This window comes from Miniopterus schreibersii (genome assembly GCF_964146895.1).
Source record: "Miniopterus schreibersii genome assembly, chromosome: 18".
NCBI lineage: Eukaryota > Metazoa > Chordata > Mammalia > Chiroptera > Miniopteridae > Miniopterus > Miniopterus schreibersii.
In genome coordinates this window covers 1,051,433-1,066,467 of record NC_138121.1, presented here as the reverse complement: position 1 = coordinate 1,066,467, position 15,035 = coordinate 1,051,433, and the positions used below count along the sequence as shown (strand labels likewise).

The 15,035-nt window shown below is 57.0% G+C and overlaps 1 protein-coding gene across 3 annotated transcripts; it reads right to left on the bottom strand.

Annotated features, from left to right (window-relative positions):
* Positions 1-2,899: 2,899 nt before the first annotated feature.
* Positions 2,900-10,333, bottom strand: ZNF444 (zinc finger protein 444). 3 transcript variants are annotated; one of them, XM_081117751.1, is made up of 5 exons: positions 10,239-10,325; positions 9,572-9,687; positions 7,417-7,762; positions 5,831-5,915; positions 2,900-4,090 (listed from the first exon to the last, which is right to left on the bottom strand). In XM_081117751.1, the coding sequence occupies exons 3-5, from the start codon at positions 7,726-7,728 to the stop codon at positions 3,480-3,482; spliced, it is 1,008 nt and encodes a 335-aa protein (XP_080973877.1). In that variant the 5' UTR covers positions 7,729-7,762; positions 9,572-9,687; positions 10,239-10,325; the 3' UTR covers positions 2,900-3,479. The 3 variants fall into 3 exon arrangements, with proteins under 3 accessions (XP_080973877.1, XP_080973878.1, XP_080973876.1); XM_081117752.1 differs by lacking the exon at positions 9,572-9,687 and having other exon boundaries at positions 2,900-4,087; positions 10,239-10,333; XM_081117750.1 differs by lacking the exon at positions 9,572-9,687.
* Positions 10,334-15,035: the final 4,702 nt, after the last annotated feature.

The following is a 15,035-nucleotide window of genomic DNA, read 5'->3' as shown; positions in this document are numbered from 1 at the left end:
TTCTTTACTATTTTTTAGTATCTTGAAATCAATACATTAAAGCATTGCTCAAAACAGATTAAGTCACTAGTTTCCTATTAGTCAACTGACCCTTTTCTAAAAACAGAGAAAACAATTAAAACTAAAAATTAAAAAAATAGAAAAATAACAGAAACCAGGATAAAGGACACAGACACCACTCTGTGTCTCACCCCACCCACCAGGGTTGGAAAAAGTGGTTTATAGATAGGCTGAGGGTCTACACCGACCTTGGTGGGGTTTCTTTCCTTTTTTGTGTTCAATCCTCAACAGAGGATATTTTTTCCATTGATTTTCAGAAAAAGTGGAAAGGAAGGGGGGTAGGGAGGAGAGAAACATCAATGGGAGAGAGACAAGTGGATTGGTTGCCTCCCGCATGCACCTGGAGCGGGGCTGCGGATGGAACCTGCAAACCCAGGTACAGGCCCTTGACGGGGCATCCGAGCCAAAACCCACTTTAACCTCTGAGCCACACCCATCAGCCTGTACTTAGTGGTCCTCACTGAGGGGCAATTTTGCTTCCCTGGGGACATCTGACAATGTCTGGAGACATTTGGGGTTGTCACAGCTTGGAGGGTCTCCTGCCATCTAGTGGAGGGAGGCCAGAGATGATGCTAAACACCCCGCAATGCAGGGGACGCCCCCACAGCACGGAATGCCCCAAGTGTCAACACTGCCGACGTTGAAAATCCTGCCTTAGCCCAGCACCCCTGGCTCAGTGGTTGAGGGTCGACCCATGAACCAGGAGGTCAGGTTCGGTTCCCAGTCAGGGCACATGCCGGGTTGCACTAGATCCCCAGTAGGGGGCGTGCAGGAGGCAGCCCATCGAAAATTCTATCATATTGACGTTTCTATCTCTCCCTCTCCCTTCCTCTCTGAAATCAATAAAAACACTTAAAAAAAAAAAATAAAGAAAAGAAAATCCTGCCTTAGATACACTCCATTGTCCCCATCTGGTAGGTGACCACTGTGAGAAAATCCAGTCCAACTCATAGGCTGCATTCAGTGTGTGCGCTCAGGTGACCGAACCCCCCACCTCCGCAATTCTCTCCCCTGAGATGTGGAATGGGGGGGGGGGTCTCAGAGATATTACCTGGCCAGGTGAGAAGACGGGATACCAGGACCAGGGGTGAGCCAGGAGGAAGCGGAGGGGGCTCTTGCTAGGAGGAGCTATTGCAAACAACCAGGACTCATTCTGTTCCCGCCCTATGCGGATTCCCTTCCGGGAATTTTATCTGCAACCTCCCACCGAGCCATTCAACAGAACCGCTTAATGTTTTACATATTGGTGGGATTTTTTTCTGGATTGATTTGTTTGGTTTTTTGTTTGTTTGTTTTGAGAGAGAGAGAGGGGAAGTGAGAGAAGCGTGGATGTGAGAGCGCCCCCTACCGGGGATGGGCTCAGTATCCCAGCACCTTTGGGCCTCGGTTTCTCCCGGGCGGCCCTGCAGCTGCGCGAGTCTCTCGCGTCTTCCCATCCGCCTCGCTGCCTCCGTTTCCCCTCCCGCGTGAAGCACCTGTTCATTGGTTCCCTTGTTGGGTGGGAGTTTCCCTCCCTGCAAAGTAAGCTCGGCGAGGGCGGCGATGCGGCCCCGCTGGTCTCCAGCCCCGCGGTGCTCGCCTGGGGACACCCGCCCATGCCGCTGACTTTTTTTTTGCTTATTGCGATTTGGCGTCTCGTGGGTGGAGCTCAGGGGCTTCCTACAGGGCGCAGGACGGTCCCCAGGGCAGAGGGGTCCAGCCTCGGGGTCAACAGCAGGACCGGACCCCCGCGTAGCCGCTGGAACGGCGCAGTGTCCGGCGGGTGGACAGATCCAACGCGTCTGTGCGGGCGGCGCTCTCTCCCTCTGCTGCTCTTTTTAACTTTTGGAAATTCATTTCTCGATGACAGTGGACATACCGTATTATGAGTGTCAGGTGCGCAGCGTGATCAGACGTTTCTGTACCTTAGGGAGGGAGCCCCCGATATTCCCAGTCCCCCCCAGCCCCTCCATAGTCATCCCAATGCTACTCTGTTCCATGTGCCGTGCGTTTCTCGGTGTATCTGTGTCTCTCCCTCCTTCTCAGAAGGAACCAGAGTGAAGGGGGGCAGGCCCTGCTGGCTCTGCCCTTTGCTTCCCGGGGGTCCCCTGCCGACCCACAGGGTTTCCTCATTTCTGCGCAGAGCTGCAGGCCCCGAGATCCCGGCCGCTTCCCGTCGTCTGCGGCCCCCTCTTCCCCGCACCTGCACGTGCGCAGCCCCGCGCCCCGTGAAGGGCTTTTCTGGGCGCCCACCCGGGGCAGAGGGAGACCGCAGGCTCCTGGCCGGGCCCCGCGTCCTCGCGCCGGTGGGTGGGGCAGAAGGCGGGCGCCGCTGGCACGGGGTAGGGACTTTCCCTGCAGCACCGTCAGCACGCGGGCCTCACCGGACCCTCCCGCGCCCCGCGAGGTAGGGAACGGGGCTCATTGAGCCCTCAACAAACACGGAGGCTCAGAGAGGTCAAGTCACCTTCCCAAGGCTGCACAGCTAGCAGGCAACGACCTTGAAACCCAGGCATCTGGACTCGGAGCCGGTTTGCTGACCGTCAGCCTCCCCACAGCCGGCGGCTCCCGGCTCTTCCCTGACCGGACTCCGCTCACCTGCATCTCATTCCCCGTTTCCCGCTCAGCAGCTAAAATCGATTTTAAAGTATGAATCGGACGATGGAACTCCTGCCCGAAACCTTCCAATGCCTTCCCACCAGGCCAAACATAAAATTACACTCACAAAGGCCGAGACTCACCTCCTTCCGTGCCCCCCCCCCCGCGCTACCCTAGGGCTGAGCCCAGACTCCCAGGCCTCCCCCCAGCGACCCTCTCCCCAGACAGACACAGCGGCGGGAGAAGCGCCTACCACAGAACCTGGGACTGCGGCTGCACACCTCATCAGTGACTTTATTGCTCTGCAGATGCTGGTGAATTGTCTCCATGCGCTTCCCAGAGCGGCATCTCTGTCCATCTCCTACCTTCCTGGGTGGCAGAGAGAAGCCGGACCGCGGAGCCCACTGCCAGGCCCCGCCCCTGTCCTCCAATCTGTCCTGGGGGTGCTCTCCCAGGTTCAAGACCCAGTCCCCTGCCTTCAGCCTCCTCTCGACCAAGGGCCCACCTGCTGCTCCGGCCCTGGGCTCCCCTCTTGGGCCCCTGGCCCACCTTGCTGCCCTCCCCCAGGGCATGGGGTGGGCGGGGAGAAGAGGGTAGAATAGGGAGGCACCTTTCATAGGGTGGGGCGGCCTGGGGGGTAAAAAAGGGTGGGCGGAGGGGAGATTGGAGCAGGGAAGTGAGGTTTGGGGCAGAAAAAGCTGGGAAGGAACCGAGAACGTTAGGGCATCTGACGGTTTAGACTGGGGAGGAGAGGCGGGGAGAGGGGTGGGTCCTGGGGGTGGGCTGCGGGACAGGAGGGGCTAGAGGACGCAGCGGGCAGCACCAGGGTGGGTGGCAGGCGGCTACCCCAAGGGCCACGGCGGGAAGGAGGGCCCCCCGCCCTCGGGGCCCGGCGCAGCGGCTGTGCCCGCGCCCGCCGCGCGGCCGTGGATGCGCTGGTGGCGCAGCACGTGCTCGCGGCGCCCGAAGCCCTTGCCGCACTCCCAGCAGGCGAACGGCCGCGCGCCCGAGTGCGTCTTGCGGTGGCGCACCAGGTGCTCGCGCCAGTAGAAGGTCTTGCCGCACTCGCAGCAGGCGTGCGGCTTCTCGCGGGCGGGCAGCGGGCGCAGGGCGGGCCCGGGGCTGCCGGGGTGCGGCCCGGGGCTGCCGGGGTGCGTGCCGCGGTGGCGCCGCAGGTGCTCCTTGCGCCGGAAGGCCTTGCCGCACTCGGGGCAGGCGTGCGGCTTCTCGCCCGAGTGGCTCTGCCGGTGGCGCAGCAGGTGTGCCGGCTTCAGGGAGGACTTGCCGCACTCGGGGCAGGACACGGTGCCCGCCGTGGCCAGGAAGGCGGGCAGGTCGGGCGCGGGCAGGGCCGGCGGGGCCAGCGGGGGGCTGCCTGGCTCCTGCTTGTAGGGGCGCGTGGCCTGGGCGTCCCCTGCGGCCAGCTCCTCAACCCCTGGGACCGGGTCTCCTGCTGGGCAAAGGCGCAGTCAGGGCGAAGGCTCTGCGCAAGGCGGGGCGGGCACAGCCGGCCTGGGGTAGGCCGGGGATACCGGCCGTGTCGGTAGGAAGGGCAGCGCTGGGGACAGTGGTGGGCGCGGGCTCCTCACTCACCGCTGCGACCTCACAGCAGCGCCTGCTGCAGAGGAAATGCCCACAGCACAAATGGGTGTGTGCGTGGGAAGTGGTACAGGGCACAGAAGAGACTGGGGAAGGGCGAACTGATGGACAGACGGCAGATCAGCACTTGGATGGGCCCATGGGGGAGAAAATGGGTGAGTAAAAGTCTGAGGATGGATGGGTGGATGATCAGCGGGCAGGTGGACAGGTGGGTAGGTGAAGGGGTGGACAGACGGGTGCTGGGGAGGCCAGAGGGGCCAGGTGAAGGGATGAGAGAGGTCGGCTGATGGGTGGGTGATGCACAAGGGGCTGGGAAGCCTCTGACCGGCTACCCGGGTGACAAATGGGAGGGTGGCTCGGGTATGAACCACACATTCCCTTTCTCTGGGTTTTCAAACTGGTCTGGGGACTCCACAGAGACACACACAACCCGTGTTTTCTCCAGGAGCACAGGCTGATAAAATAATCGCTAAGATCTGCTCTCTGCGTGTGTGCTGGGGCGGGGCTGAGCCTTCACCTGCAGTCTCACTTCACCCTCACACATCCCAGCAGGAGCAGGTCACTACTGTCCCCGATACAGGGGAGCAGAGGAGGGCACTGAGCTCAGGGGCCTCTTCCTGTGGCCCTCCCAGCCCCGCCCTACTGCAGGAAGGGCCCTGAATTCCCACCCTCTCTGCTCTCCCCCCAGGACCACAGCACCCTTACACCTTACAGTCTGTCCACTTCCATCACAGTTTTCCCTGGGACTAAGGACTGCCAAGAACCACCTGTCGCTGTCCTCAATGTGACCCCATCCACCCCAGTCCCCTGTCCTCACTGTGACCCCTCCCCCCCCAGGTCTCCCCCTCCTCATTCATGGAGTCCATCCTGCTGCCTCCACCTTCGACCTTGGGGTGACCCTCAGCCGCTTGTTTCGGCCTCAGCTGTCTCCCACCTGAATGGCTGCACCTGGCCGCCTGGCCCTTGGTTCTGCACCGGCCCAGAATCACTGTCTGCCTGTGCTGATGTCCCACCTGACCTCCCTTTCTCACTGTCACACATGTGGTCTGGACAGACCTGGCTCTAGCTCAAGCCCCAGCCCCGTGGGCAGGTATGTGCGCCAGGCCTGGGCTCTCCGGATGGGGTGCTGCACCCCTGACCATAGTGCACGGATCGGGACGAGCATGGCTCAATCACAACCAACAAGATGTGACTCGGGGACTCCATGCAACTAGCTGAGAGGTTGGGTGTGGGTGCAAAGGTCCAGGCCAGACGGCCCAGTGTGTTCTGGGTTTTGCCAACCCCTGGTCTCAGGTGAGTAACCTTATTTCTGTACCCATGTCTGCAGCTACAGAACGTGGGCAATGCGCATATCTCAGGGGCTGTGGTGGGGTTTCAGCTCGCTACACCTGGTGCACGTGTCACCGGCGCCATGGTCCAGCCTGCCCATCGCCCCCACTTTGCCCTCCAGGGCAGGGCCACTGATTCATCTCCAGCCCCTGGAGCCCACAGCAAGGACACCAGGGATGCTCACTGAAATGAGTGGCGGGCAGGCTGAGGCCCACCTTGGGCTGGGGAGGAAGCCAGCGGTGTGAGAACGGGGTCAGCTGCTCACCTAGAGGAATCATGCGGCCATCTTCCTTCTGGAGGCCAACCCCGGAGCCCTCTGTCACATCCCGAGGGGCCCTCATCGCTGGTCCCTGAAACGAGATACCAATTCTGAATTGAGACACCTGAGGAAGGGCATGGATTTCTGTCCCTCTCTCTCCCCATCACCTTCAACCACTCACCGAGGCCCATCACCCACTCTGGGGGAAGCCAGCTGCCACGCTGGGGGACACTCAGCCACCCCAGGCAAGGCCCACATGAGGGAGCTGCCTCGCCTCCTCCAGCCCTGGGCTAACCTTCAGGTGACAAAAGCCTCTGCTAACATCTTACCTGCAACCTCCTGAGACCCCAAACCAGACCCACTGCAAGTTCCTGACCCACCGAGATTGCATGAGATGCTAAATGTTTATTTTTAAGCTATTAAGTTTGGGGTGACCTGCTACACAGCTACAGGTAACAGATACACCTGCTCTGAATATTGCCGTAGCTTCTTACCACCCTTTGCAAACTCTTGTGACAAAATTCAGGAAGAAAAACACAAGCCACTTTAAACTCAGGAAAAAATAAAGTTAACTCAGAACAGGATCTCCCCCAGCTCACACGGTGCCCAGCTCTGAGCAGGACGGCACCAGCCAGGAGGAAGGAAGGTTTCGGACAAAGCTGCAGAGGGTCAATATTTGGTTCTTTCTTGCTCTTGTCCTGGTTCCTCAAACCTTTGTCGCCGAGGAAAAGGTCAGGATCCTCCTGGTGCCAATGAGGGGCTGATGCAGAAGTCGTCCACATCCAACCCGCTCCCTCACATTTTACTTATTTCCAATGCTTTCGGGCTAAAGCAGTCGTTAGGGTGAAAATCAGCGTTGCCTAACTCTCTCAGATGGTGAGAGGACTCAGCAGGAAGCCTCCAGCCTTCCATAGCAGCACCTTGCTTGGAACATACAGATAAATGCCTGTTGTCAGGGAGGCAGCAGGGTGGGTAACGCGTGGTCACCTTTCTGTAAATCGATTCCTGACTACTCGTGCAGCCCAGGGTGTTAGGGGCCCACTGGTTCTGCAGTAGCCCGTGAGGCCTGGGTGCCCTGGCCCCTGACACCCCCTCTGGCCCCACCTCTGGTGGGGTCCCCACCTGGAACTCTAAGTCCCTGCCACAGTATTCAGCATGTGTGTCCCAGATGCCAAGCTCTCTTGGGTCTCCACTCTTTTGCCTGGAACACCCTTTCCCAGCCCTTTCACCATCTACCTGGGGAGGTGGCGGGTCAGGGCACATGCCCGGGTTGCAAGCTCAATGCCCAGGAGGGGGAGTGCAGGAGGCAGCTAATCTGTTGTGCTCTCACATTGATGTTTCTATCTCTCTCCCTCTCCCTTCCTCTCTAAAATCAATAAAACGTATTTAAAGATAAACTGTCCTGCCAGCCTGAGGCTCCCACTGACAGCATCCCTACTGTCACACCCTTGAACATGTTTGGTCTGTCTGCTCACAGGTGGAAAAGACTCCCACAGGCCAAGGACCGGGCAGACAGTAAGGCTGGAGGGGCACCCAGTCTCCGACCACAAGGCTGCTCAGGGATTGGGGGGGGGCGCCTCCTGCATGCTCACCCAGAGCTCCTCCAGCAGGGCCAGGGCCTCCTCTCCACTCTGGGGCCGCCGGCTGCACACCCAGGCCTGGATGTCAGCGGGGAAGGCACTCAGGAACTGCTCCAGCACCAGCAGTTCCAGCATCTGCTCCTTGGTGCGTACCTCGGGCTGCAGCCAGTCCCGGCACAGGGCGCGCAGCAGGCCCAGTGCCTCTCTGGGGCCCGGGGCGTCCCCCAGGTGGAAGTGGCGGAAACGGTGCCATGGTGAGTCCAGGGCCAGGCCCTCAGGGGTCTGGCCCTCCTGCTTCACGGGCAGCGGGGAAAGGACTTCCATGGGGGCCTAAGAGCCCTGATGGGGACGGCAGCACCTGTGGGGTGAGACGTCCAGCACGTTGAGAGCCCAGCCCAGTGTTTCCAGAACTTGCTGCCTCCCACAGTGAGGGGCAGGGGTGCTGGTGCATACCCCAGTGTCCCCTCTTAGGAGCAGTGTGACCTGGAGCAATTGATGTCGACTCTGCCTTAGTTCCCCATGCCCCCAATAAAACAAAGCGCTGTGCTGGTCTGTGTGGCTCCATTGGTTGGGTGTTGACCGCAGCACTGAAAGGTTGCAGGTTCGATTCCCAGTCAGGGCACATGCCTGGGTTTTGGGTTTGATCCCCAGTACGGGGTGTGTAGGAGGAAACCAATCAATGCTTCACTCTCACACTGATGTTTCTCTATCTCCCTCTCCTCCCTCCAAAAATCAATTTTAAACATTTTTAAAAATAAGTAACCCAGGCTGGGTTTATTAAGAGGTGAGGAGATGGGCTCTGGCGCTGGGCTGCCTGGCTCCAATTTTCAGTTCTGCCACTGACCCGCTGTGTGACCTTGGTCATATGCCTTGTCCTCTCTGGGCTTAATTTCTCCACCTGTAACAGAGGACTAATCGTGGCTCCTACCCCACAAGGGGTTCTGGAAGTGGGAGGCACTGAGTCAGCATTCAGTGAACACCTGTCTTCTCCAGGTTTCTAACCGCCACACTGGTGGACATTGGGCTGTATAATCCTTTGCCATAGAAAATGTTGAACTTCTTGCACTAGATGCCAGTAGTATCTCCCCAGCTGTGACAACCAAACATGCCTCCAGATATTGCCACATGTACCCTGGGGACAAATATTGACTCGAGCTTGAGGGCTCCGGAGCAAATCTCAACCCTGCCACCAACCAGCTAGTTGTCCTTGGACAAGGTAACCAACACCTTTGACACACCGCGCCTCCATTCCTGGGTCTAAAATCACACTAACCCAAGAATTGCAGTAAAAACTCAAGCTGTTGTCCCGATGTGCCAAGGCTGTGTATTCAATCTCTGGTCAGGGCACATACAAGAATCAACCAATGTGCCCGCCCGGGCATGGCTCAGCGGTTGAGCATCAGCATAGGATCCAGGAGATGGAGGTTCAATTCCCCATCAGGGCACATGCCTGGGTTTCGGGCTCGATCCCCAGTGGGGGGAGTGCAGAAGGCAGCTGATCAATGGCTCTCTCATCAATGACGTTTCTCTCTCTCTCCCTCTCCCTTCCTCTCTCTGAAATCAATAAAGACATAGTAAAAAAACAGAATAAAGCAATGGCTGCATCAGTAAGTGGAACAACAAATCAATATTTCTCTCTCTCTAAAATAAATAATCTTTAAATTTAATTTTTAATTAAATGTATGAATTTGTTTTGTTACTAGCAGCACCCCCCGCCCCCAACTCACAAAGTCTCAGTAATATAAGTAACTACCTCCGGTTGAGGGTCCTCAGCACCCTCATTTCCTTAGAGCTTCAATTTCTTTTCTTTTTTAATTTACAGACTTTAGAGGGAGGAAGGGAGAGAGGGAGGAAGAGAGAGAGAGCAACATCAACTTGCTGTTCCACTTATTCATGCATTCATTGGTTCATTCTTTACTAATCAAAAAAAATTTGTTTTAACTACGTCTTTATTGATTTCCGAGAGAGGAAGGGAGAGGGAGAGAGAGAGAAACATCAATGAGGAGAGTCATTGATCGGCTGCCTCCTGCACGCCCCGGACTGGGGATCCAGCTGGACACCGGGGCCTGTGCCCCGACCGGGAATCGAACGCCGATCTCCGGGATCCGAGGTAGATGCTCCACCGCTGAGCCACGCCGGCCGGGCTGTTACTTTTAAAAATCCTCACCGAGGACATTTCTTTCCCATTTGCTTTTTCAGAGAGAGAAACACGGATGTGACACGGGCCCGGCCGGGAATCAGGCTGCAACCCAGGCACCTGCCTCTGCAGCCTTTGAAATCTAGCTGCAGGGGAAATAAAAGAGGGTGAGTGGAGCTGACCTGGTGGGGGGGGCTGGGGCCGCCTCAGGCGATCACAGCAAACACAGCACCCTCCTAGTAATGGATTCAACCCCCAGCAACAAGCTAGGCGGGACCCCAAAAGACGCCCTCTCCATCCAGACAGAAAACTAGGCAAGAAATCCTCGGGAATCTCACAACTGACAAGGGTGTGGACAGGGCGCACAAAAGGAACCACCTGCACCCCACCTAAAGCCCCTGCCCCCAAACCTTTCCCACGGGCCCAGGGGACCCAGACTCCCCCTTAGGGCGCGGATCCCACCCCAGCTGTAGCCCTCCCCCCGTCCTAAGCCCTCCCCAACTCCCCTCCCTCAGTTGCCAACTCTTCCCGGCGACCCCCGCCCCCGGGGCCCGCACCCCTCCCCTCCCCCCCGGCCCCCCGACCCCCTTTTCATCCCCTCCCCCCGACGCTCCCACCCCTCCCTCCACCGGCCTCCAGGCCCCCACCCACAGCTCCAGCCATCCCCCGACCCCTCCCTCATTCTCCCCTCACTCACCTCACTCTCGCAGGCGAGGCCCCCCCAAGCCCCTCGCCTCCCCGCACATGCGCACAACGCTCACCGGGACTCCATGCCCCGGCAGGCTTTGCGCCAAGCTCCTCAGTGGCCCCTCCCACCCACACTCCCGGAGACCGAGGCGTCCTTCCGGCCTGACGCACCGCCCTCAACCCCGCGAGCCTCATCGGCACTACATTTCCCAGGGAGCCGCGCGACGAGGGCGGCTTCCCATTGGCTCTCCTCCTGGAGACCCGCGCACGCCCGTCCCCAAAAGGCTCCGCCTGCGCCAGAACTACACTTCCCAAGATGCACCGAGCGCTGCCCGCGGCCTATTGGTTTATAGCAAAAATGGCCTTTCCTGGCGCGCCAGGCACTGGACTACATTTCCCAGGATGCAAGCAGGGCTTCCCATTGCTCTCCCCCCGCCCCCGAGCAGAAACTGAGCATGCGCAGACGTGCAGACGGGAAGCCAGGGCGCCAAGGGGGAAGTGGGAAGGAGGAGCTATGGCGGCGTTGTCCTGGAGACCGGAGGTGGCCGGACGCTGCTCGGCGCTCTGGAGGTACCGCGAGGAACCCGCGGAGGAGGAAGGAGGAGCTCCGCGCCAGTGGTGGCGTGCGGGACGCGTCCCGTCGACGACGGGTGGCCTCTCACCCCCACGCGGCGGAACTAACCGGGCCTCAGGTCCACGCGGGTTCCCGACGTGACCCAGGCGCCTGGCTCGGGTCCTTCTGCGTGAACCCGCCCACAGGCCTCAGTTTCCCCCCTGAATGGGGCGGGGGTAGTGCCTGCCGACCTCTCCCGCGCTGCCCCAGGGCGGGGAGAATGTTTGGCTTTCGGAGCGGGAAGAAATCCCGGTCGGGCTGAGCTGCGCGCCCCGCGGGCCCGGGAGAAGCCGTCCCCACGGCCGCCTCCGCGCAGTTACTGCCCCGGGCTCCGGCGGTGGCGGCTGGGCCCGGCTTCCGGCCCCGCCCGGGTTACCGCCGGGCCCGCCGTGGCCGCCCTCCCGCCGCCTCGGCCCGAGCCCTCGCGTGCGGCGTTCCGGCCGCACCGGCCTTTCTGCTCCAGGGACGCCGGGTCTCGTTCCCCTTCTCAGCCCATCGCCCGCTTGACGTCTCCACTTGGACTTTTTTCTCTTACAGTTGACATCCAGTATTATTCTGTATTAGCTTAAGGTGTGCATCTTACAGGTCAGACAATCCCTTACTCTACAAAGTGCCCCTCCCAGTATTTCCAGCGCGCACGTGGCACCACACAGTTATCACAATAGTATCGACTATCACCCAGCCCCCCCCCCATCTGGCAACCATCGGTCTCTGCTCTGGATCTATAAGTTTGTTTCTGTTTGTTAGCTTATGTTGTTCTTTAGATTGCACATATAAGTGAAATCATTACAGTATTTGTCTTTCTCTGACTGGCTTATTTCACTGAACATAAACCTCTGTGTCCATCTATGTTGTCATAAATGGTAAAATTTCACTCTTTATGGCCGAGTAATATTCCATTGCATATACGCACCACTTCCTCTTAATCCAGTCATTTCTTTGTCTTTATTGATTGATTGGAGAGGGGGGGAGGGGAAAGGGAGAGAGAGGGACATCAATTTGTTGTTCCACTTATTTATGTATTCATTGGTCAATTCTTGTATGTGCCCCGACCAGGGATCAAACCCACAACCTTGGCCTATCAGGATGATGCTCTGAGCTACCCGGCCAGGGTTGTACCACAGTTTTTTTATCCAGTCATCTATTGATGGGTACTTAGGTTGCTTCGATATCTTAGCTATTGTCAATAATGCTGCAATGAACATGGCAGTGCATGTGTCTTTTCAATTTAATATTTTGGTTTTTTTCAGATAAATACCCAGAATCCACTTGGATTTCCTAATAGGCATCTGAACCAAAGAATTCCCTCCACCCCACTCTACCCCACCCCCAGCCTGTCTCCCTCAGCAAAAAACTTCCTTCTTCACTACTCCATTTGGCCGTTGGGCCAAACAGGGAAGGGTCACCCCTCACTGTCATGTTCCATCACCCCCACATCAGATCTGTCTTCAGGTCCTGTTGACTCCACCTACAAAACACAGTCAGCCTGTCTACTGCTCACCACCCTATCACCTGGTCTCAGTCCCTGTGAGTCACCTGAGCAGGAGCAGGGACCATAGACAGTTTCCTGCTTTGGCTCTGGCTCCTCCCGCTCCTGCACCCCAGTCCCTTTAGCCGCCAGAGGGATCTTGTTTCTTTAATTATAAAATATACATAACGTAAACTTTGCCATTTTAACCATCTTTATGTGTACGGTTTGGTGGTGTTCACATTGCAACACCATCACCACCATCCAGCCACTGAACTCTGGTCATCACCCCAAACTAACACTCTGTCCCCATGAAACAGTAACTCCCCATCCCTCCCTCTCCCCCAGCCCCTGGCAGCCACCATTCCGCTTTCTGTCCATGAATTTGATGACTCTAGGGACCTCCTATTGAGGGAGGAGAGTAAGAATTGGAAACTTCCAGGGCAAGTGGGATTGGGAAACTGAGACAACATCATCAAACAAGCCAAACAGTTTGAACAACTTACAGACCTTATCTTCCCTAACCAAGGACACTTGAGGGAACACAGAGCTTAAATCGCCCTGGTCAGAGAGACAGAGGACAGAGCCCCAATTAGTGCCATTTCTGCCAGCCAAACCGAAGGACGGATGAAGTCAGGGGAACAAAGAACATAAACCTGATTAGAGCCAGGCAGATCCAAGATAAAACAGTAAAGCAGACCAGAGAATGATCCCAAACTCCCCTATATGCTCATTTGGATGCATCAGCATATTACAAACACACCTGGAAAGCTGACGAATATTCCATCTCGGGCTTGAGCTACTTATTGTGTGTCTTGCCCGCCCACCGTCCTTCCCATCTTTCCGGTGAGCAACTCAACGACAGAGCCCTCGTGTTGCCAGCTCCCAGGTGGGGCCGCTGAGTAAACAAGAACTGAGGGAACGTTGCTCTCACCCTACTTCCCAGGCCCGAGGGCAAGAATTCCTTTGACCGCCCAGACCCTACCCGAGCCAACCTGCTCCTTTGTAGCACCGTTATAATTATTACCCAAAATAATAATTAACCTTTCTCTTCGTGTGGGGCTCTGAAGCCGCAGATATTACAGGGTGGAGAGGGAACCTGGCTTGTCTCTGGGTCTCCACTCTGGGACCTGGAGGCTTGGAGGCTCGGGGAATATTTCATGGTAAAAAAGATGATGGGTGAGCGGGTGAACGCAGGAGGGGACACTCCTGGAACGAAAGCAGGACCTGTTCCCGTCGGTCTGCAGCCCACAGGGGGAGCTCCTAGGGGGCTGGGCTTGAGTGTGAGTCACCTTCTCCCAGCCTCAGGAAACAAGAATAAATAATTAAATTGCAAATGAATTGCTTAATGATGGGCTGCCCACAGATCAAAGCCTCAGCCCTGTTTACAGTGGGGATGAGAGGCTCAGTGAGACTGGCACAACTTCTCCAAGAGACACAGTAATAGAGGCAGAGGTGGGGCAGACCCGGGTTTGGTGACCAGAAGCAGCTGTGGGGCCTCCTGTCGCTCCAGGAGGACCCTGGGCCAGCCAGGTGGAATGTATTCCGCTGGCCAGGTACCCTCTTCCCTGGACACAGGGACAGTGAGCAGGGCCTACGGCAGGAAGGAGCCAGAGAGATTGGTCGTCTCACAGGTGTGGGTGGCTGTCTGCAGGGTGGGTTTCTCATGGGGATTGATTCGGGGGTAACACAAATTTTAACAAGTAGGTGAATTCGCAGATATGGAATCCACCTGTAATGAGGATCGACTGTTTTACAGGTAATGTTTAGTTTCTTTTGTTAAGAGGCAAGGTGGTAAGAAGCTAGGAAAATTCCTGGGCAAGTAGAATAGGGAAACTGAGACATGAAAATTAAACATGGCGGAGCAGTTAGAACAAAGTAGAGCCAGCTGGTGAATCGCAAGACCTTATCTCCCCTAACCAAGGACACCTGAGAGCAAATGGTTTATATCTCCTCTCCCCGACCAGAGAACGCAGAGCTCAAATCACCCTGGTCAGGGAGATAGAGGGCAGAGACCCAATTAGTGCATTTGTGCCAGCCAGACCCAAGGACCAATGAAGTCGGGGAAACAACAAATCCAATTAGAGCCAGACAGACCCAAGATAAAAGTAAAACAGTAAAGCAGACCAGAGAATGATCCCAAACGCCACTATACACCCAATTTGATGCGTCAGCATATTGAAAACACCTGGAAAGCTGATGCATAGTCCACTGAAACCCTCCTCTAAGATTCTTGCCACAGAAAAGAGATAAAAATCCTGGAGACAAAGACCCAGCTGAGGCTCTCTGGGGTACGCCCATGCCCCTTCTCAGGCATGAAATTTTCAGTCCCTCCTAAACTCTAAGGGACTCCATGAGACTTGCAACCAGGGAGCAATGGGCAGCTCATCAGGGGCTAACCCCCTGAACCTGTCTTCAGGGCCCCCTTTTCTCTGACTTCCCAGTGAATTAAAGCAGCTCAGTCTAGGCCCTTCTTTTGTTTCACTGTCCCCAGCTTTTAACATACGTCCTCTCAAAATCACCTGAGCCCATGTTGTGAAATCTTTCCTGCCGGACGTCACCAACCCACACCCTGCAGGCTGGACTCCAGGCAGATCCGCTCCGGGCCCAGTTCCTGTCTGGTGACATCCCAACCAAAACTGAAAACAAAGTTCTTGTATAAAGGTGAACTACAGGTCACTGTGTGAAGTGGCCTCTTCCCGGTGCCACTGATTCTGGGATGCCTG

Coding starts and splice junctions, on each gene's coding strand:
- ZNF444 (XM_081117751.1), bottom strand. CDS start 7,728: ATGGAAGTCCTTTCCCCGCTGCCCGTGAAGCAGGAGGGCCAGACCCCT. Junction 5,916..7,416: donor CCCTGCTGGAGGAGCTCTGG/GTGAGCATGCAG, acceptor ATCTCGTTTCAG/GGACCAGCGATGAGGGCCCC. Junction 4,091..5,830: donor TGGCCGCATGATTCCTCTAG/GTGAGCAGCTGA, acceptor GCCTTTGCCCAG/CAGGAGACCCGGTCCCAGGG.